Below are 23,831 nucleotides of genomic sequence, written 5' to 3'. Positions count from 1 at the left end.
GGATGAGGCTTCTCCCTCCTTCTTCCTCTCCATTTATCTCCCTCAGTGTCAGGTATAGGCCTCCTTTTTAAATTAGGGAAAGATGAGGCATTTATTTGTGTAGAGTCATTTTTGGAGTGCATTTGGTCCCTGTAAAGTAGGGAAGAACCCCCCCCCCACACACACACCTCTCTCTGTCTCACATACACACAAACAAGATTCAATTATTTTTTTCAAGAACTCTCTTATTGAATATTAATTAGTATTTAAACATTTAGTATTTAAATATAAATTATTAACAACATATTTACTTGTAAGTTTCCAAATGACTAAACATAAATAATGGGCCCTTTCTTAAAATATAATGAAAAACTGTGCAGTTTGGCGGGCAACAAAGCTCATCTCTGCCTTTACAGAAAATTTGATAATGTGCTTACTAGTTTAAGTTTCTAAGGATATACAAAGGCGAGCAATGTAAACCTAAAAGTTTATTTCAGAAATGAAAACATATTGTAGATTTGATGTGAAACAATATAACACCAATGTGCATACAGTACTTCATCCTTTCTTTCCTCCTCCCATCCCTCTCATCCCTTTTCTTTTATACTCCTGAATATTAATTCAAGCTGCTCAGCCTCATGGTCCTTAGTATGATTCAAAGCACACTTCCTGGGTTAGCCCTCTCCAAAGCTCTTTAAAGGTGCTTCTTCTAGCAATGCTGGCTGCATGCAATGACAGAATTAAAAAAAAAATAGAGAAAGAAGAAACCTTGCTCGCTTGATGCGAGGAGAGTGCACATATACGGTCTGGACAGCATGTGAGTGTTTGTGTGGGTAGCCAATATTCAAGGCTACGGATCTCCACAGACACACTGGTAATGACAAGCAAACATGATGAGACGGTTTTATATAGATGTACAAAACTCTTTGATTTGAGTTTGAGGGCTGAGAAGGCAAGTAGAGAGGGAGTCGGAGAGATCGGGATTTTTCTACATGTTTGCCTTGGAGAGTGCAAGCGCAACAGGAAAACAAGACCGAGGGAGGAGCGGCAGAACTGGGTGGGGAGACAGATGCACTGCATTGTCAAGCGATAATGGAGAGAACCAAAGAAAAGAGATGACCCGTATGATTACTCAAGATATTGATCTGGGGACTCCAGGGAATTGCGTGTAACTTCTGATCAGCACTCTTTCATCTTGTTGTCATTGACATTTCTCAATGTCATTGTCAGCTGTATGATGCTACAACCAGTTGTATCAATTACAAAGGGATTTATGGGGACATAAGTGGCCGGTGAGCGGGTTCACACTGTTCTCTCCCATTTCACAGACACACTGACTTAGTGACTGATATCTCGGCTCACCAGAGAGTTTTGAGGGGGGTGCAGCGAGGGAAGGAGGGAGGGAGGGTGGATGACGACGAGAGCGTGTTGGAGGCGTGCACACACACACTCAGTCTCGCATACAGCCTTACAGAGACAGGAGGGGAGAGTCAGAGACACAGAGAAGAAGAGGAGGAGTGAGAGAGAGAGAGAGAGAAGGAGAGAATGTCTGCTGAGAGGGTGGCTGTCGTTCCTCGTTCTCAAACCGGCCCTCGCTGAGACACCATGGGCTGTATTGGCTCCCGCACCATCAGTAAGACACTCTCTGTTTTGATTGTCTTTCTCTTCCAGGTTGAAAGGAGACCAGCCAGGGTAGAGGGGTGATAGGCGATGCTCACACACACAAAAGGTGTGTGTCTCTATGGAAACCTTTTGTTTAAAGGCCATTTGTCCTCCAGTCTTTGACAGTGATTCGGTACACCGCGTTTGGGAAGCCGGGATGGAGGTGTCAGCTTTTGAGAGCCGTTAGTGCGTCTGGGATTGATAGCCGCATGCGTTCACGTGCATGCGTTAGATACAGACAGACCCTTTGCTCAGTGGTTTCAAAGATCCAAAGTGGGATTTTTGGAGCGTATGATTGCATTCAATGCACCTCCAGAAGGGACGGTCTCAAAGACTTGTAATATCTGACACTGTGCTAAGGTCACATTAGGAGCTGTTTGTGTGAAAACAGCAGCAGTTCACAGGTCTGAGTGTATACGTTCGTACATGCAGGTTCACTGAAGAGGGTGTTTTTCAGGATCAGAGGTGCAGGGTCCACACGCTCATGCAAAAAGACGTTCAGGTGTGACGCGGAGCCGGCTGGATGCGCTTCACATGTAGGTCAAATTCTGCAAAGTCAATGGCACCGGTGGGCACCTTTTCCCGCCAAACGGGTATGCGTTAACACAACCGTTGATGACAAATTGCGGGTGTTTTGCCACGATTAATATTCTGCTGTAACTGTGAGATGGCTGGCAGGCTCACTACCCTGGAGAGAAGACACAGAATTGTTCCATCTTAAACGTGTTTTACGATGCCTGTACGCCCATTAAGACGAGAGCGCAGCATCAAAACAAACCCAAGCAGCTGAAGGAGTGACAAATAAAGAAATGCCGCTGTATTTGACCTTTGATTGTCATTGAGCTGTGATGCCAAAGGAGTAGAGAGTCTAGATGGAAGGTTTCTTTCACATAATAAAGCTATTGCACAAATTGTCAGAGTAGGACATAGTGGGTAATTAGGGATTAAAATTTACAGGCTTTATTTATATCCTGCTTATTAACTACATTTAATCGCCTCTGATAGAAATACTTATTTTTTTAGAATAAAATGTCATATATATATATATATATATATATATATATATATATTTATATATATATATTTATATATATATATATATATACAAGATGTGGCACTGAAATTGGCCGGGTATCTTTTATTCTCTGGAGAGGAGCGTGGATTGAATATTTAGTGTGTTTGGCTATAAATAGTGTCTACTTTACAGTGACCGAAAAAGAGAAGAGAGAGGATAAGATGAATGCTAAATAATATGGGTCAAGAGCCTGATACGAGCCTGTGGTTGTTCATCCCCTTATTTTGAGTGAAGCAAACACTTCTAATGTAAGCTGAGGAAATTGATGTGCTGTCGAGATGTTGCACTGACGTTCTCATTGGCTCAACCAAGGCCCTGTCATAGATTTTTTGTTATTCTTGACTTAATGACCTCACAAACAAATTGTTGCTGCAGCCAGAAAGAAGAACATTCTTAGGTCTGCACTGAACATCACAAATCATTCAGAGACACAGTGTTAACGGTAAAATGCATTGCATTTGAATTATACTGTATTTGTTATATACTACATGTGTGTATGTGTTTTGGTTTTTAATTAGAGTCACTTACACAGCTATTGCCCATCTCACAAGATCACGTAATGAATCTACCACAGCCCTGGCACTACTGAAAAACCTGAATCTAGTGACAGTCAATCAAAGTATTCAACTAGAAATACCCTCATGCAGCTTTCAGTAAATGAGCCTCAAATGACACTTCACAGGCTTTCCTTATTAAAGTTGTTCTGTTATCCAAGCTGTCAAACATATTCACTGGGAATATGTTTGCTATAATTATAGTCTTCTGTACTTCACCAGTCAGCAGTGAGGGTCAATCTATGGCTGTAGACACAGGACTAAGCATATTAAACATATTATCATAAATTAAATGAGTATATATTTTTATATTTGAACTGCAACTTTGTGCGCCCCCTCTAGTTATTAAGCTTCATTGTAAGACACAACGTGTTGATGATGTCTTTTTATATATATTTATATATATTTTTCTTTATATTATATTTATTAGAAAATATATTATAATATATTTGCTCTATAATGACGTATTTGCTTGTCTTTTTTATATATATTGCTATGTATATTTTTCTATATATTCCATAATACATATTCTAGAGCAGTTTTGTCACTGTATGCCGAATGATGAATGATCTGATCTTATGGTTAAATTCCAAGTAAGTGTCTCCGGAGTGTATACAACGAGCAATAAGTATGAGAGAAGTATGTGTTGGCAAGCTTGAAAGAACAGTGACACAATGCTGTGCAATAAAAGACTTTTCTCTCGTTTGCTGAGTGCTTCATGATAAATAATTTTTTCAAAGTCTCTTTGGGTAAATGTACATATAGATCGCAAAAACGGCTCGTGTATTTGTTTGTCAAAGGATTGCGTGTGAGAACGGTCATGTAGGTGTGTTTGGGAGGGCATCAGATAGATGGCTGAGCTCTTGGCACTAATGCTGATGTTTGCACTGGGTTGCTCTTTGTACGTGTTTGTTCTTCTCTGAGCTATTGGGTTACTCAGGGATGCCTCTTTGTATTGATTTAATTTCAAGCTCTGAAAAAGGGACAGACAAGCTGACATGCATATGGTCTCTCTCTACCTTTCCATCTCTCTCACACACACACACACACACACACACACACACACAATCTCCTGTGCATGTGTGATTGCATGATCCAGCTTGTGTGGTGACATGCACGGTCCAAGGTGACTGGCTCAGTATGATTGAGACGTTTACTCCTCAAGGAGGAGGAGGCAGAAGGGGCAGAAGGAATCACAAAGAGAGAGAGAGAGAAGTACTGCAAAGAATGAGTCAGACGAGTGAAGGGAAGGAGGGAGCCACTGGGAGTGACAGCCAGGAAGTTCTCAAATATCTTCTGGTGAATTTGTACCTCTTATCATTCTCATCCAGTGTTGTCCATAATGGGACCTGATCCTCAGGTTACTTTTAGGTTTTATTCTAAAAGTGCCCTCTGTCTTTTCTTATTTTAAGCTGCTGCCATCCAGTTTCACCTGTCTGATCACTCAAACAAAGTTTGCAACAGTAGAAGCAGGTGCTTCTTTTACAGTTTTCCATTAATAATAGGTTGAGGGTCCTTTCATAAACCAATAATTTAGAGGTGAGTTTTAAGTCCCAAGTGAAGAAATGTTCAGCCTCACAAGTCAAAACCACAATGAAATGCAATAACATTTTCCCTTCCTTTCTCTCTTTACTTTCTCTTTATAGCTTGTAACTAAAAAATGTTGCTTAAGTTATATATTATTTTGAACTTATGAAAAATCGATATATTTAAAGCAGAACAACTGTTTTCAGCATTTATAATAAGACATTTCCTTGAGCAGCATATCAGCATATTATAATGATTAGAATGATTTCTGAAGGATAATGTGACACTAAAGATTCTTGTTGATAGAGTTTACTTTTCTGATATTCATTTTGGGCATTTATTTGCTCAAATTCATTATGCAGCTTTGCATAGCACAGAAAATGAGATTTTGGTATAACTTTATCAAACCAGACGTTGTCCTAGTTTGATAACTAGCTGACTCATCAACAGTAATTGCTGCTGTTCAGCTTAGTTTCCATTCATGGATTTCTATTTCTCATACTCCCCATCTCTCTTTTACTGTCCCCTTTTTATTAATGGTCAGTCTTTTGCTCATATACTTTTTGCTGGGGTATTTTCACTGGGTCACTTAATTTCTATTTCTCTGTCTTATATGAACACGAAAGACACATCTGTGACTAAGGGGATCTTAACACAACAACAAAAAAAATTGAAAATCTTTAATGCGTTTTGGCTGTCCATTTAAACAACAATGGCGTTTTGGGGGCCAACTTTTGAAAATAGGCTTCGATGTGCAAGTTTTTGAAAACGATAACATTATCATCTCTGTATAAACTACAAACATGTCATTTTGTGAAAGTGTTGATATTACGTACATGCATATTACGTGTTCAGCCTAGGAATGCATTTATGCGCAGGCATGTAATGTTTCTTTACAAAGTGATATCGCCAACTACTGGCCTGGCACGCATAATACAGCATTTTTATTTGGTTTCGCAGATTAGTCTGAACAGGGATTTTTTTGACAACATTCTTGTCTGTACGCAAAACTTTTCAAAGATCCAAAAGAAAAACATTTCTGTTTTTAGTACAATCGTTGTCGTGTAAACATACCCTCTTCAGGAAGTGGTTAAAACACCAACAAGATGCTTCTGACTTGTGAATGAAGTGTAAATGCGTCTTCTTGTTCTGCCCAAATGTGAAAAGTTAAACCTCTAGATCTCAGAACTCTGAATTTCTATTTGAGCTGAAGAGTGAAAATTTCCCAGCTCTGCATTAGCATTAATATAGCCTGGGAACAGCAGATTTGATCTTCCATTTTGAGTAGACATAAACCTAATCGGATAGCAATCTGATCGATTAAGTGTAAATACCCATTTGTGTTCCCTTCATTATCGTGATCATCTGTAAATCTGTGCTCTCCCTCGTGACTCTTCCGGAGCCTCTCTCTGCATCTTTAAACTTAGTGTCATTTTAATCTCTCTACGCCTAACCCGCTTTTGTCCTCCGTTTTTCTTTGTTATACTGCATAGCATAGTGTTCCTTCCTTCATTCAGTGTCTCAGTCTTTCTCTCATCCTCTTTGTCTCTGTCTTTCCTTTCCCTCCCCCTCTTCTCCATGTGTTTTTGGCTCAGTACTGGAGGTGAGTCAGCCTCTTGGACTTCACTCTTACTCAGAATCACTTTGAGCGTCACCGTGTATCAGAGTTCCGGCCTGCATTCCTTTATTTGTCCCTTTTTCTTGCTGTATAATAAAATCTCAAAGATGTTCCCAGACATGCTAGGCAGTGAGATCTGTCAAGCCAGATTGTACCATGGTCCAGTCGTTCCTCCATCTGGTTGTTGGCAATGCAGATCTTCTGCTGCTTCTGACTGTGATACAATCAGGCTTGCACCGGGTGTCTAGGAATCTTCAGCCTGTTCCTTATTGTTCACTGTGCATTGAAGTTAGCTTTTATCCTCATCACATGCAGCTTTGTTTATCCCATTTGACTACTTATTTCGTCAGTATCGCTCACCCTTTATCCTTTCCCCTGAAGCTCTGGCCCTCATAATGCTCAGTGTCAGACTCAGACATAAATATAGATGGGCAGAGTAAACAGTGGAGGCCATCTATCTTTGCTCTCATCTAGTCATTGTTACTGATCTTCTGGTCTGTTGGTCCTGACTGTCTCCTTTGTAATTGATTACAAGTAGATTTGGTTTACCTTAACTCACTTTCTCTGTTTACTCTTCACTCTTGTTCACTGGTCTCCTCTAGAGCTGCACCACTCTGCATGGCTCTATCTATCTCTCCAGAGTGGGTTAGGTTGATTGAGGAAATGGCCCAAAGGCCCAAAGGCTCTGCTGTACTTACAGAGAGAGAGAGCCCAGCAATTAAAAGACACACGCTCACACACACACACACACATGCACAGGGTGCAATTAATGCATTCTCAGATCTGAGTCTGGAGTGAAAAAAACAAAACAAAAAGACAGATGCAAATAGACCAATGACTGGTGCATTCTGTTTTGATGCAATTAACCCCATCACAAATATTGTATTTCTAATTCTTCAATGGTTTAGGACTGTTGTAAATAAGTTCACTGGATGAAACCGATGCTAAACTCAATTTCACTGATATTGGGCTAAATTAAATAGAACTAAATTGAATAGAGAGAGATGGGGGATGGAGAGAGAGCACATGCACTGCAGATAGACAGGGTCTCATTCATTAAAAATTGCACATGTGCACAGAGACGGTTCTCACACAGAATTTGTGCAAGACCTACAACACGATTTTGGCCACAATTTTGCTGTTTGAGACTTTTTGGAATCACAAAAGTTTTATTTTTTCATATGGAAGAGTCATCAGTCTTGGATCTTTTAGTGAGACATGCTCAACATGCATGCATTTTAAAAATAGACTTATTACTGAAATGGCTGGAAACTGTTTACAGGAGAATATTACATCACCGCTTCATTACAGCAAGAACACAAATCATATCAACCTTTGTAAGCCAATATTTTGGCAGCAACTGGTATGCAATGAAATATTAAAATATGTATAATATACAGTTATATAAATTAGTGCTTGCAATGATTTTACTAGTAAACCAAATACTTGTTTCTTCAAATGTCTGTTATTTAAAAAATGACATCCATCATTTAGAGAGATAAAATGCAAGAAATATATATTATTGAATAGGGTATTTAAATAAATGTTAAACATATGACTGAAAACTAAATACACAGTTTTATCACTGAAGATCCATGCAAATGTATTTTTATAGCCTTAACCATGAGAGACAATTACCATTCCTAATAGGGCTTTTGTGATGAATTCTGAAAGTCTGTTAGCATTTTAAGAAAGGTGAATACTGGACAATTTTCAGGGCTTTTAACACATAACTAAGATAATCTTTCACTTATCCAAAAATTTGTGTCAGATGGCAAAGTTATGCAAAGTCTTATTGGGGTCATAGTGGCAATTGTAGCAGGAAAAAACTGCACAGCAGGCACTAGGTTTTACTCTTGTTCTACAATGAATTGATGAACCTGGGTTGTTGTAAATGAAGGGAGCAGCGACCGCAGTTAGCAATTAGCATACAAAAATAAACCATCTCTCTATGCCGTAAGGGCTTCCACACAATCTCTCCTTTACAGCCATTTATCATTCTTTGCAAACATACCCTTACTCTCACTAGAGACGATAACATTAGCAGCAAACGTGCCATTCTCAAAAACAGTCGGAACACAATAAACATTTTATATAAGCCAATAGTGCACATGATCACCTGCATGTTTGCATATGTTTATATGTTTGTTACGGATAATTGTTTGATTGCTGGTTGGCCTTATGCACCGTGTTGTGTTTTGTCACTGAACGCTGTGGCTTCATTTATTGCTTTGTCTCAAAAACAAAGTCATTATGCTACAATATTATGTGTTTATCTCTAATGTTACAGGGCGATTGTTTTCAGGCACATCATTCAAAATGTTAGTTTGTCATTTTGAATGAGTCACTGAAAACTCACACCATCAACATAATCAAAATGATGCCAAAGTGCAGGAAGCTAGAATAAAAAATAAACATATTTATGAATCTAATGAATATGATTATAATATTAAAGATGTCCAAATTCTTTTCTTCTAAGAACACATGCTTGTTTGAGGTTAATCTTAAATTCACCATCCCTTGGAAGCCTCTTCTTAAAATACAGTGCCTATTTATTTGCATAATTACATCAAGCAATATGATCACTTAATGTTTTTAGCATTTTATTGGAATGATGCTGCCACACACACACACATCACATGGACTTAGTTTCAGTTTCCACGGTATTCCCTTAGTATTTGTTGTCATGGTTGTTAATGTGTCAATCAGTTCAGCTATGCACACCTTATAAACTTCAGTATTTAAGTTTATGCCTTTCACCCCTTCGTTATTGGGTATTGTTTTTTACTATGCTTTGGTTGGATGCTGGTCTCTCTGCTTGAATCATATTATGGATTTATTAAATCACCACTTATTAAATCTGACCTATTGATCACAATACCAGCCGCACTAACAACCCAGTGCCCAGACTCGGGGGCTCAGCAGCCCATGCCCAGGCAGTGAAAGTGACTCTGTCACAACACACGAGCAAGTGCTAACAACAGCGACTGAGCTGAACATCGCCACGGAGCCAGACCAGTTGTATGAGCCAGCATCTTCATCCATCGCTGAGGGAGGGAGTGTGGAATTTGTGAGGATGGAAGTAAGCCCTGATCAACCTCCCGCCTCTTAGAGCGAGTGTTTGGCCATCACACTGGAAAACTGTTTTGAATTTAGAGAGATTGATTTTCTATCCTCTTTGCTACCACCTGAATTAGTCTGTTATGTCCCAAACTCACTGGTCCCGCCCAATCTCCCTCTCCCACCACCTCTCCAAAATTCTGTCAGGATTATTTCCAGTCCCCAGTTACACCTACCATCCAGTCATCACTTCCTTCCATCAGTCCTTCTTTGCCTCCTCTCAGTGGTGGGTCAACACATCAGGCCAGCTGGGAGCAATCTCTTCCTGGATGTGGGAGGCCTCTGGATCCACTTTCTGTCTCTGCACGCTCCACTACTCCTCGACCTGTTGCCCTGACTTCTGTTCTCCATTCTCCCTCAACGTCAGCAGTGACCATCAGACTTTCGGCCTCTCTGGGCTCCCTCAGACCATTGGGGTTCCCTGGGTTGGACATCGCCGTGTCTCTGCTACACACTGTAGCTCCGCCTTTCCTCAGGCTCTGCCTCCCCCCTCAGTTGGTCCAGCTCAACCTCAGCCCACTGGATCCCTGCTGCCATCTCAGGGGGTCATCGCTGCGGTCATCGGAGTCCTGTCGCTGCATTGGCTCTTTGGCTGTGTGGTGGGCTTCCTCCACGTCATCGTCGTCTCTGGTATCCTCATGGTGCCGTCTGTCTCTACACCTCCATGGCTCCTCCCTCCTGCAATGCCACCGTGGGGGCGAATGCGAAGCTGTCTCAAATGTGGCCTGGATCATCATCCACCTGCCTCGGCTCAAGGCCATTCCCTGGCTGTCCCCTCCATCTGCACCTTCTTAGACCTTTTTGTTTGTCCCTCTCCTGGATTCCCGTCGTGTTGCAGAGCCTGCTCCATCTAACGTGAGGCCGTGCCTTCCAGGAGGGGGTGTACTTTCAAACTCACTCACAAACATCACATGCCCTTTGTTTTCAGTTTGCACCATCTTCCCTTAACATTTGTTGTCATGGATGTTAATTTGTGTCATTCTGTTCGGCTGTGCACACCTTATTAACTTCCGTATTTAAGTTCATACCTTTCACCCATTAATTGTTGGGCATTGTTACTATGCTTTGGTTGGATGCTGTTCTCTCTGCTTGGATCATATTGTGGATTTATTAAAGCCTGTTTGGAATTATCTTCATCTTCGTTGTTCGGTTTGATACAACCTTATTATTGTGACAGATGCGAAATAAAAGCGTGATGCAACAAATCTCCTTCCCCACAGAGTGCTGGCGGTTTTGGATAGATAATTAATCTAATTTTAGGTCTTTGTGTGAATGTCAGCAGAAAATGTAGCGAGAAGCTGTCAGTTTGACTTAGCATTTTTGGTAAAGGTTGCATAAGCCACATGCCTATTCCCTTATCTCTCTCTCTCTATGTCTGTCCCTCTCTTTTTCCCTGCAGCGGCGGATGCAGTTCCAGTTCGGAAAGATGGGGAGCAGGTAAATAAAACTACAGCGCTTTGCATATTTAAGATTTGCTTTGGGCCAAACCTTTGTCCCATGTTGTGAGCTTAGGCTTTAAGGATCACATCTAAATTATGTCCTTCGCTGAAATAATACTTTTGCGACGTCTGCATTTCTGTCCAAAGCTATCATACCTGCCAAGTGCTGACATTTGTGCCTCATGACACTTTAATGAAGTCTTTAGCTAACACGAAGACCCCCTGTGTGCCACACGCATGCCTTGCCACCCTGTGGTGTTGAAAGTCAGAGAAAGCTTGATGGTATAATGTGTATTTGAAAAGCCTCTATATTAGATTCTCAGCAAAGGCCACAGGTGCTGGACCCTAGAGCCCAGCCATTACCATACAGTATTGCCGTATAACGGCTTTGTCTCCTGGGAAGACATAGCCTCATCCGTCTTCCCTGTTTGCTGTCTGGTTTTACGTCCCACCTAAGGGCAACAGCTCCTGGCTTATCGCTCTACACATCCACAGATGAATTTGGCTCAAAATCTACCATTTGGTTACTGGTAGCTGTCCAAACCAAACGGCATGTTTAATATCTCAATGCAGAGTTAAGAAGCTGAGCCAAGGGCTGGTGGCATCACACTGTAGCTGGAGCCAATTGAAAGTGTCTGTGTTGTGCATGTATGCATTTGTGTTAGGGAGCTGCACTCAAAAAGGCACTTATTGGTTTCTAAATAAAAACCAAAATTATTTGTCATTTAACATTCAAAGAAAATCTCTCAAGAATCAGGTGCTAGTTGCTAAGTAGCAAGGCTGTTTTAAGGGCCATTCACTTTTCACTTTCATAATTAAGACCTTTCTGACAACTTTCTGTGTGAATCAATGACAACCATATAAAGTATTGCTGGCAAGTCATTTGGTTTCAAATTAAATCAAAACAGAAAGTTCAACCATGGACTGATAACTCATTATAGTAACAGTGTCTCTAAATTATTTACATACAATTTTAATTTGGTCACATATAGTTAACAGTTCAGGTATTACTGATATCTCATCTGATTTAACAACTGAATAAACTCAATAGGTAAAGTTTGATCACAGGCTGATCATAGCGCTCATGATATTATCAGGGTCTCTTCATTATTTACAGAATTTTTCAGTCATATCTCATTTATAGCTCTGTTTATTTATTATCGTTTTATGAAACTTGAATTATGAAATAACAGTTTAAGAATGGCTGGCATCTCATCTAATTTAAAAGAAAAATAAATTTTGATCATATACTGATAAAAGTGTTCATTATAGTAGCAGTGTCTTTTAATTATTTAATTATTTACTTTCTATGGGTTTCACTACACCTGAATCCAGAGCACATTACCTTGCAAAAACCCAAACTTTCCCATCGGTACATTAAATCACAGCTGTCCTCTCTTAATAATTGTAACTTAAAAATTGTTTTGAAAACAAATCCCATTAAAAGTTTTACACAGTGTAAAGTGTGTGGCAAAACATGAATTACTTCATCACTGCATATAGAAAAGAAAACGAATTCTATGTTTTTAATTTGCACCTATCTGTTTTTGCCCCCCACTAAAAGTAGTAGGTGGCGGCCGTAATTGCAAGCCAGCCTAAAAAAAATTATTTTTAGGAACCATCTCCAAGTTTATGTAACAGAAGCAGCCATAAACATTAAGATGGTGGGAAACGAATCGATCAACCCCCGAATGGCCCAACCATGTCTGTTGTCTGTTCAGAGTTTCTAAGGGGCAGACACCAACTCCTTTCTGATAGTGACCTCCATTTGACCTTTCATATTGATCTTTCTTTTAATGAACAATGAGCGGCTATGCTGTTCGTACTGGCACCAGTGTTTGTCTCACTGCGCTGGGTGCGGTGTAAATGCGATCGATAGCACTCTTTGAGTATGTTTGGGATGGCTAGGATTACTTACTTCAGTGCTACTCATCAAAGTCGCCTCCATCTCCTCTTGCTGCTGTCCTCATCCAGTGTAAAGACTTCTAAGGCAGACATCAACACAGATACACTATAGGTGGTACTTCATTCATGAATAGTTTACACCATATTAGCTAATTATCTGTATAACACAACAAGGGTGCATACAGAGATATAACTTGGTTGGTTTACACAACAGTTCATAACAGATGAACAGCGTCTCGCCTCCTTCTCTTTCTCCTTCTTTCTGTTTATCTGTTGTTCTTCTTCCAGATCTAGTGTTCTGTTCTTGGCTTGATGTTTCGCCTTCTGTTGTTTCCTGCTAACTGAAATCATGCCTTTTCCTTTCTTTCACTGTATCTTTCCCATCTATTCTTTAACTGTTATCTGCTTTGCTTCAAGCATGGACGTGCTGAATTTTCCTGGGAAGGAATCAATGTAAGTCTGGTATTGACCTTTTGCCCTTTTGCCTCTCTTGATTAATCTCTAATAATTTTTATTTTTTAATGATATTTCTCTCTAGGGGTATCCAGCAATTTAGTTTTTTAACAAATGCTCAAAAACATTGACATATTATGTCAGCTACATTACTGTTTAAAAGTTTTTAATAATTATGATTTTAGAATGTTTTGAAAATAAATTCCTTATGCTCACCAAGGCTGCATTTATTTGATCAAAAATATTGCAAAAACAGTACTGTTGTTGAATATGATTTCTGAAGGACCGTGTGATGATGGAAAAATGACTTCTGGAAATAGCTTTGCCATCATAGGAATAAATTACATTATAAAAATTAAACAATTGCCATTATTTTAAATTGTAATATTTCACAATATTAATGTTTTTGATAAAAAAAAAAATAAAAAAAATGCATAAGAGACTTGTTTAAAAAAAACATAATAATCCAAACTTTTGACCAGTGGTGTTTGATGGTGAGTTTGTGAAGGTAAATATCATAATAGTAAGATGGTTGAAAAGTAATTTTACTGGAGATGCTAATATACTTTGTTTGTATGAACATAGATCACAAACTCACCTTAAATGTCTGCCGTGACTCCACAGTGTTCAGTAAGTGGCAGATGTCTTTGGGCGGATGAGTAACAGGGCCAGCTGTCTTCGATTGGCCACGTCATGTTATCTGAGATTTGGCCCATTTCTGTGACTTGTAGGTGGCACTGGATGTGAGAGATCAGAGATGATAACACAGTGTGGTTCACATGGAGTTACTGACATCTGCTCTCATCTTTAAATGAAAAAAAAAAAAAAGTGAATACAACAAAAGTTTATGATTCTTACCAGTTATATATATATATATATATTTTTTTTTTACTATTATATTATTTATTCATATATTGAATTAACTTTTTTTTGTTTTTAGAATATTTCTATTTAGCTTTCATTTATTTTTAATCTTAAAATTTTCATTTAGTTGTGTTCAGTTCTAATTTACATTTATGTATTTTAAATTGAAGTATTTATCTAATATTTGTACAAAAAACTTGTCAACTTTCAAACTATGGAAATGATTTTTAATAGTTTTAGTTTTAGCTAACAATAACAACACTCATTCTTACAGGTTTCCGTCATCAAGTTTGAATGAATTCTGAAACACAACAACCAGAAGTCTAAAAGCATGATGTCACACACTAAGATTCTGACAAATCTTTTTAATCTAAATTTTATATTTCTTTCTTCTTTGGAACACAAAAGGAGCAAATTTGAATTATTGTCAAACTTGTGACTAAATTATTGTAAACTGAATCAAATTATTTATTTCAATGATTGGGTTATGATTGGTTATGATATATGTTATTGGCAATCAGTACTTTTCTAATGAAAATAGGCTGAATGTTTTCAATGAATAACCACTAACAGAAAGTTTTTGAATCACTACAGAAGATTCAGAATATTGTTGAACAAACTATGTTTATGGTTCTTTTTTTAATCATTTGACGCTTGACAGCTCCAATCCTCATTTACATTAATTTTGAGTGACAAAATAGGAACAAACGCACTTTATGATGAAGGAAATTAAATACTCTGTTTTCCACCAACTGGCCGGGGGTGCTGAAATAGAATTGGGTGAACTGGCAGTGGGCGGGTTTTAACAAACCAAAACGAAGACTAAGATTCTGACCAGGAATACACATATTCAAAGGAGAATAACTGACTGCAGCATTGTTTTTCAGATAAACAAGTATGTTAATTTAGCATGTTTCTTTAATATCTGCAAACATATTATGGTATTTTATGCTGTCAAAAAAACAGCCCCTTTAATTTGCTACCACAACAGTAAAAAGTTTACAGCTAGGCTAATAAACTATATTGCTTGGCTTGTTTATTGTTAATTATAATTAATAAATGTAATTATTCACTTAACCTTTGTGTCTTTTATCATTGCCAACATTTAATGAAAGTGAGCCATATGTTGCTGTGTGTTACAGTGATTTTTGTGGTTTATCGCTTTAATTGTCGCAGCTTTTGCTGCTTCTCTAATGCTGCCCTTTCTTTCGTTTTCTTTCTTTCTTTCGACAGCTGTCCATGGAGGACACCACCTCCATTTTGCCCCGTTTGAAGCGGAACTCCAACGCCTATGGGATTGGAGCTCTGGCTAAGTCCTCTCTGACAGGTGTGTCAGGTGTGTGTCTGTCCTGGTAGCTGGTAACCGACCCCATGTTGGCTCCAGAGGAGGAGATGGAGATTGGAGCCAACATGGCTGCCCCTGTGGGTTCCCCTCCCTATCTAGTTTCACCACCTGCCTCCTCCATTAATAAGTGCATGTCAATGGCCTCTTTAGCCATTGATGAAATCCCCAGTCAGACCTAACAAAAGTTCACAAAATAAAACAAAAGGCTGACGTAAGTGCACTATCCATCTCCACAAGGTAACTGCCGGGAAACGTAATCTTTCGGTGTGATGCCAGCTGTGTATTGTAGTCAGTTTTGTTGTTTTGTGAGGTGAAGTGCCCTTTTGTGAAGTAAACTGTTGCTCATTAATGTGTTGTGGTGTTGTCTTTTATGGATACTGCTCACTGTCACAACAGGTTTCGGGAAACGTAGGTATCTGGATCTCTCTTGATTTCATGTCCTGTATCTTTTGTATTTCTCTTGTTTTTCCTAAATGCTTGGAAATGGGGTGAAGTGCTCATGTGATACCATTAGATTGTTTTCCCCCTTGAACAAATGGAAGTGATTTATCAAAGTATTTAAAGAGAGCAGTCACTTCATCAGATGGGGTTTTTATCATTGTCAGCAGCCTAGAGAAAACAAATCACACAACCGTCTGCGAGGTTACCATCAGACTACCTCGTTTTTTATTATGTTTTAAACGAATGCGCCTTTCGTTCAGTTGAGATATTTGCATGCTAATGAGCCATTTTGTTTAAAGGAAATGTTCAGACATGTCCCTTTTGGCTCTAATTATTCATACATGCATAAAAGCTTCTGAATCTCACGTAATTCATTACACTTGTGAATAATGAATTTCTAAACATGGTCAACCACTTGCATCTCTCTCACCGCTTGTGCGGCGATTGATCAAATCTACAGACTGTAGCACGCTCATAATCATTCATTCAGTTGTTATCATCCAGAGAGCCTTGCAGTAGTGTACTGTACTAAGGTGATTAAACAAAAGACACATATCCCATAATGCACTGCCTGGCTGCTTTCATTTCGCCCCTTTCTCCAGCTCCATTTAAAGTCTGTACAGGTGCTGACTTGTGTTGGTTTTTCTTTAGGGGTTACCAGATCAATGAAGGACAAAGTGACCAAGCCCACTGCCATGGCTCAGGGTCGTGTGGCCCACATGATTGAGTGGCAGAGCTGGGATAAACCATCTGCAGGGCCAGAAGGGGGAGCGGGGCGCTCCAATCTGAACCGTGAGAGGGAGAGACGGCTTGAAAATGATGCCTATAGTGACCTGAGTGATGGAGAAAAAGAGGCACGAATGGCAGCGGGTGAGATGACTTGAAAATGTATATGGTAAAGTCACCATATAGAAATGTCGTCCCCCTTCTCACATGTAGTTGTGGTACAGGGTGGAAACATATTATATTAAGTTGTAAATGTATGCCTATGATTTATAGTGTTAAAGGACATTTTAATGCTTTCTAAATGAAACTTCATAACTTTATATATATATATATATATATGTATATATATATATATATATATATATATATATATATATATATATATATATATATATGTTTTTTAACCTATCAGTATATTTGGGTTTTAAGCTTAAATTAAACCTCACTTATTTTGGAATGTTTTGCTGCTCAATACAAATAATAGCATGGGGCCAGAAAAATGCAATTATATTGTTATAAATATTATATTACCAAAAAAAGTATATATTTACTCTATATTCTCCTCTTAAAGTCTCAATATCTCATGCAATTTTGCTTCTCTGGTCAGTTTATGTTCCAGTTTAAAGGTGTTTATAAATAAATAAACATTTCAGTACATTAATTTCAGATGTTTTTATCAGCACAAAAATGTGGGCTTTTTAAATATTAAAATCATAACATTTTATAAGGAATACAAAATTTGCAATTAATTATATTAAACTGTAATATTAAATTTTTTACTAACTGATCCTTTCTGAGAATTTAATGTCATTTCCAATTTTGTAATAAGATTTTTCCCTAATGTTCAAGAAAGTCTTTTATGGCTGAATTTATGCAATTAAAAATACAGTAATTTAGTAATATTTTAAAGTATTATTATAATTTTAAATAACTGCTTTCTATTTTAATATATAAAAAAATGTGATTTATACCTGTAATAGCAAATTAGTGTCACACGATCCTTCAGAATTTATAATAACATGCTGATTTGGTCCCAAAGAAACATTGTGCTGCTTAATATTTTGTGGAAACCGTAAAACAGCTTTTGAAGAATAGAAATATCAAAAGAGCAGAGCAGCATTTATTTGTGAAATAATTTTTTTGTAACATTTAGAAATGTCTTAACTGTCATTTTTGATTAATGTGTATCTTTAAAACATCAAAATAGTAAATGGACTTTTTGCAGGCATTATGCAGCAGTTTGCCATCTCTGAGGCCGCACTCTTAGGCTGGAACTCTATGGATGGAGAGAGTCTCTGTGCCAACTCCAACCAGGGCAGCGTGGCTCACCTCAGTGAGGTTAACCAGGAGAGCATCACCAGCAGAGGTGAGGGTCACCAACATCCACCTCATGCCATAACAGAATGGAGACATTGTTGGAGAGATTTTAAAAAGGCAATATCATTTATGTTATGTCACATCAAAGCTCAGATATTACAAGCACACACTTCTTAAGCACATCCTTGCATGATTATTACACTGGCTGCTCAAAAAAGCTCTTGCCGTAAGAACTGTTTGCATCTTTTGACAGGAGTCTCCTAACCACACCACTTGGATATTTCTGCAGATTTGTTTTATATTGTTTACCTTGCCTTGACTGATGTGACTTCCAGTTCATTTGACAGGTCTAGAGCGCATTGCCACCACTTTATTTAGTGTGAGGAAATGTGTCAGAGATGCCACAGTGACAGCTGCAGGCCAAAAGGCGACGGGGGATAAGAGCAGAACAGCACTTTTCCTGAGGTTCAACTATCAGAGCTAATACAAGCCTTGGGTTGAAGCCAGGTTGCAGCTTTTTTATATTTTTAAAGGGATAGTCCAACCAAATGGAATAACAACCTAATGTCATTCCAAACTTGTATAATATTCTTTCTTTTGAGGAGCAAAAGAATGAGATATTTTCAAGAATGTTAAAAGTCCTTCTGACTTTCATTATATGGATAAAAAAGTCAATGGTTCATTTTTGGGTTTAAATCATCTCTTTAAAATGATTAGTGACGTGACATTCAGCCAAGTATGGTGTCCCATACTCAGAATTCATGCTCTGTATTTAACCCATCCAAAGTGCGCGCACACACACACACACACACACACACACACACACACAGAGCAGTGGGCAGCCATTTATGCTGCAGCGCCCTGGGAGCAGTTGGGGGTTCGGAGCCTTAATTGCTCAAGGGCACCTCAGTCGTGGTATTGCCGACCCGAGACTCAAACACACAACCCTAGGGTTAGGAGTCAAACTCTCTAACCACTAGGCCACAACTTCCCCCTGTATGATTAGCATGATTAAAAATCATTTTACATCTAAAACAATATTGGAGTCCACACCACAACAAGAATGATATCGGCACAGATGAAGGCTATCGATCAAAATCACTTCCACAGTCTTTGATGAAAAAAGAACAAGAAAAAACATTGACAGCCAATCAGAATCCATCCTGCTTTAAAGAACTTGAGCATTTAAAGGGGCAGACAAAACTGCAAAGTATAGAACTTTAGAATGTTACTGTGTGCTTGTGTGAATGCTAATATAGTTTTTGTTCCAGAAACTGCTTTGGTTTCACCTGCATTTGAACCTTCACCTTATGACCTTCTGTCTGTCTCTCCTTCGTTCTACGTCTTTGTCCTTCAGACCAGCCGTTGCATCATTCCTCTGCAGATGTGTGGCCTCACACCTACGTCTCCCAAGGCCTTTACTGTCTCTCCTCCTCTGATGCGTGGGAGCCAATCAGCAACGGGCCCTCGGGTGTAGCTTCTCCCGCTGCCAGCTCTTACATCATGGCGGGCGGGGCTTCGGGTGAGGGTTATGACGGCTCCACCCACTATTTGACGTTGCAGCAGCCACCGACCCACCTACAGCAGTTCCAACAGTATCAGCAGTACCAGCAGCAGCAGCTCCTGCAGTATCAACAGGTCAGAAAACACAGTTTGAGACGCAGCCATGTTTACATGCTCAGAGGAACACTACAGAGTTGTGTTTAGCTCTACTGCTTGACCTATTTTAGCCAGGTGTCGTCCACAGGGTGGCGCTGTAGGAGGTCTTGCTGTATTTAGAACAGTATTGACTATGACTGAAAGGGGTGATGGAGTTCAGGTGTCACATCTCTGCGGGTAGTTTATCCAGTGCCTGAAATACTTTGAAATAATATTATTATGTAATTACATTGCTATTATATTTATCATTATGTATTAGTGTTATTATATGTAAAGGATCACAAGACTGGAGTTAAATGGCTGCTTATAAGCTTTGCCAACACAGGAATAAGTTACATTTGAAAATATTTTAAAATACAAAACGGCTACTTTAAATTTTAATCTCAATCAATTTAAAACAAAACAATTTGCAATTGTAAGTTTATTCCCTCATTAAAGATGTTCAGGACAAATTTTTAGGATATTAAAATACATTTTTTTGCTTCAAAGATTGTTTCTCCCATCATACATGCAAACATTCTTGATTATTTTTCTCATGTTTCTCTTGGAAGTCTTTGGAACATCGAATGCACAGCGCCTCTCACTCCTTACAAGCCACTCCCAACAGCACTATTCACAGTTTGGGCCCGCCCACCCACCCGAGACTGGCTGACCTGTGGGCGGCGGCTCAGACGGAGCCCCATCAGATGGAGATGCTGGGACACATGGGCGTGACCATGGCCGAAATGGGAATGGGGGAAGTGTACGGTGAGGAATACGTAGCGGAGAACGAATGCATCCCAGAGCAGCAAGAGGAGGAGGAAGTCAAGGTGGCATATTTTAATTCCACATCCTTAACCACCGGTTAACCCAAAACTGGAAGTTTAATGAAAATATACTCACTCTCTGGCCACCCGAGATGTAGATGGGTAAAGATCAGAACAGAGTTGGAGAAATTAAATCACTTGCACATAAATGGATCCTCTGCAGTGAATGGGTGCCGTCAGAATGAGAGTCCAAACAGCTGATAAAAACATCACAAGAAACCACAATTAGTCCAATTAGTTTCTTACAAACACAAAGCCTTTTACTTCACAAGACATTAATCGATGGACTGGAGTCGCGTGGATAACTGTGATGTTTTTATCAGCTGTTTGGTCTCTCATTCTGATGGCACCCATTCACAGCAGAGGGTCCATTTGTGTGCAAGTGATGTAATGCTTAATTTCTCCAAATCTGTTCTGATGAAGAAACAAACTCATCTACGTCCTGGATGGCCTGAGGGTTTGTAAATATTCAGAAAATAAGGTGAACTATACCTTTAATATTTTTTTTTCTTTCTCAAGGAGGATGACATAACACTTACCCTCGAACCCGAGCTGTCATCTGTAACTCCCGCCCTGACCCCTCCGTCTCTAAGAGAGGACTCCACCCCACCTGGGACCATGAGCCCAGGGCAAGCACCAGCAGAGCCAGTGGTTGAGCACATGACCTATGAAGTCACATCCTGCATCGTCCAATCACAAGAGGAGAAAGAAGAAGAGGTGGGGGATGGGGCTGTTGTCATTGTGGCAACCAACTGAAGGTTTAAATCGAGTGGCATCCGAAATGTGGAGCGAATAAAACAAAACTGTTTGTGAAATAATCCACCAGTTAAGCTATTGTATACGCCCTTTTACCCCAGATGTGTACTGGTAAGGACTGTCACATCAGGAACAAAACATGCTCTGAGCTCTGGGCGCCTGTACAGACTAAACGCGGGAGAGTGTCAAAGCCAGGATGATACATTATATGTGCTGCTGCTGCTGTTTTATGGCAGGAGCGCTGGAGTCCAAGGCCGCTTACGAATGAAAACGAAGAGTGCAATACTGAGAAATCAATACAACCAAAAGAAAGTGCATGCAGAATTATTATTATTTTTTTTTTTTGAGTATTTAAGTGACTGAATTAACAGTATCCACATAGTAATAATATATATTGATTTTTGTAATAAAACTAAAAGCCAATGAAACAAATATTTATTTGTATGTATATATATATACATATATAACATGTATGTACTGTATGTATGTTAGTATGAATGTATGGATGTATGTGTATTTAAAGGTATATTCTGAAAAAAAAAAAAAAACGTTGCAAATTTGCCGTTTGCGTGAAGTGTCCCCTAGGTACCTACAACACACTTGTACACACACTTACACAAACACTGATGCACACACAAATACACACCCTGGAAAACATGTTTTTGCTCTTAATGTATCCAAGCACAATACTGCCCAAATGGAAACAGTGCTGCCCTTTTCAACATCCTAACTGTATTGTTACTAAGACTTATGCACTACTATGGACATGAACGAATGTATTGCCTATCTTCATAGCGACAGCCCGGTTCTGTCCTCAAGTTTTTTGATTTGTTCTGCTTTATTTTTCTCATCGGTGTCTGTGTTTATCTTGCCTGGCGGAGCTGCTCAAAATTGATTTGCACTGAACAACAAAAAGAAAACTGATGGATCATCATCGTCATTCTGGGACGTTCCATTAATCTTCTAATGCAAAAAGAGGAGTAAACTTTGGATGCTTTTAATCCGTTGAGGTTGAGACTACAGGGAACCAAACTGATTCCTGAAGACCGTACATGGATCCGTTCATTACAATTTTTGATGAACTAACATGCAGGAGCCATTTATATCATGCATGCATGCATTTTCTATGTTATTTACATTATAGCTTTCCCTGTTGCTGACATAATGCAGATAAAGAGATAAACTCTCATTACCTCAGTAAAATCACTTGGTAATGGGCTAGTTGACATGTTAGGTCACATGTTCTTGTCATGAAAGACCATATGACTGTGGAAAGACGTGAAAAGAAGGTGCTTTTCTGGTTAATGCTTGCAGGCTTTCCACTAATTATTGAATAAGCTGTAATTTAAAAACCTTCAGCAGAAAGAAGTGCCCTCGAATACTAGCGTGCACATGTCAAGCCTTTGTCGATACTTATATACGTTCCAAAAGAGAGAGACAGCTAAAACATTTTGGATGTGGCAACACTAATTTAGATTTAGAAGGCGTTTGGTTTAGCAATGATTTATATTCTTTGATGATTTTGAGAGTTTTGATTAATGCTGTTATGCAATGCTGTGGTAACACTTATTTTTCTATCCTAATGAGGCCTGCGTGTTGTTATTCTAGCGGCTGCCGGATGAGAGTCATTTTTAAAGATCTCATGTTTGTTTTTGGAAATTCGAGAGCAGGCCAAATGAGAAAAATTGAAGTGCATGATCTCTCGTTGTTAGATTCTTTGGAAAGTACACTTTCAGCATTTTTAATGTCAGAGCTCTTTGTGAAATGTCCAAAAGATGGTGACATTATTAGCTCACAGCAATGATGTCATAATTCTGCCATACTCTGTGAAATATGATGCATTTAGTGCAGAATGGCAAAGCAACACGTGAAATCAGAAATGGGTTTCTGATTATTGAGGAATAAAAATAAAGCAAGGTAGCAATCTTGCAGTTTCTTCATCTCCATTCGGTGTCATCCTGTAACCTCATGTGCATTTTAATATGCTGTAAATAAAATCCTTATTGCGAAGGTCTGTCTCATTTGTTAATGGCTATAGAGATTTATAAAAAATCTATAATTTGAATAGATATATTCATATACTATTTCACTGAAAAACTGTACTATTTAACACAATGATTAAAAAAATATATATATATATATATTATTCGACATCTGACTAATCTAAGAAAGTATGTGACAAAGGTTTTTTAATTCAAATTCAAAACCACTGTTTATTGAATTGTTATTAATTCCTGCAAAAAAAAGAGATCAAGATTGAATGCTTTTAGATAAAATAAATCTCCTTCCCAATATTCGAAACAATTCACAAAACCATCAGTGAAGTACATTATGAATCAAAGATTTTCTGTTGATATCTCATCATGCCAAGAAGGAAAGAGATGAATGAATAAATAAATTAATAAATATTACAAAAAAAGCCAATAAAGTTATTGCTCACAGACTGATATAAAAATCATTAAATTAACTGTAACATTTAAAAGAAGACAGCAGAGTACATGAACCATAGATTGTTCATAAAAAGCAGAGTCCTCGGTTTTAAGACAAGCGAGACACCTGAGAGAGTTTTCAGAAAAAAAGGATGG

At 38.7% G+C, this 23,831-nt stretch overlaps 1 protein-coding gene across 6 annotated transcripts; it reads left to right on the top strand.

Moving 5' to 3' along the window:
- The first annotated feature begins 1,400 nt into the window (after nucleotides 1–1,400).
- Nucleotides 1,401–23,256, top strand: LOC127934930 (protein FAM131B-like). 6 transcript variants are annotated; one of them, XM_052532496.1, is made up of 9 exons: nucleotides 1,444–1,612; nucleotides 10,935–10,972; nucleotides 13,297–13,332; nucleotides 15,430–15,523; nucleotides 16,634–16,852; nucleotides 17,934–18,074; nucleotides 19,383–19,663; nucleotides 20,236–20,493; nucleotides 21,010–23,256. In XM_052532496.1, exons 1-9 carry the CDS (start codon nucleotides 1,585–1,587, stop codon nucleotides 21,244–21,246), a joined length of 1,332 nt encoding a protein of 443 aa, XP_052388456.1. In that variant the 5' UTR covers nucleotides 1,444–1,584; the 3' UTR covers nucleotides 21,247–23,256. The 6 variants fall into 6 exon arrangements, with proteins under 6 accessions (XP_052388454.1, XP_052388453.1, XP_052388456.1 ...); XM_052532495.1 differs by having other exon boundaries at nucleotides 15,430–15,532; XM_052532498.1 differs by lacking the exon at nucleotides 13,297–13,332.
- The last annotated feature ends 575 nt before the right edge of the window (nucleotides 23,257–23,831 follow it).

The sequence above is a fragment of the Carassius gibelio genome, chromosome A19 (assembly GCF_023724105.1).
Source record: "Carassius gibelio isolate Cgi1373 ecotype wild population from Czech Republic chromosome A19, carGib1.2-hapl.c, whole genome shotgun sequence".
Lineage (NCBI taxonomy): Eukaryota > Metazoa > Chordata > Actinopteri > Cypriniformes > Cyprinidae > Carassius > Carassius gibelio.
Note: the sequence above shows the minus strand (reverse complement) of the source record. Positions and strands in the feature narration are given on the sequence as shown.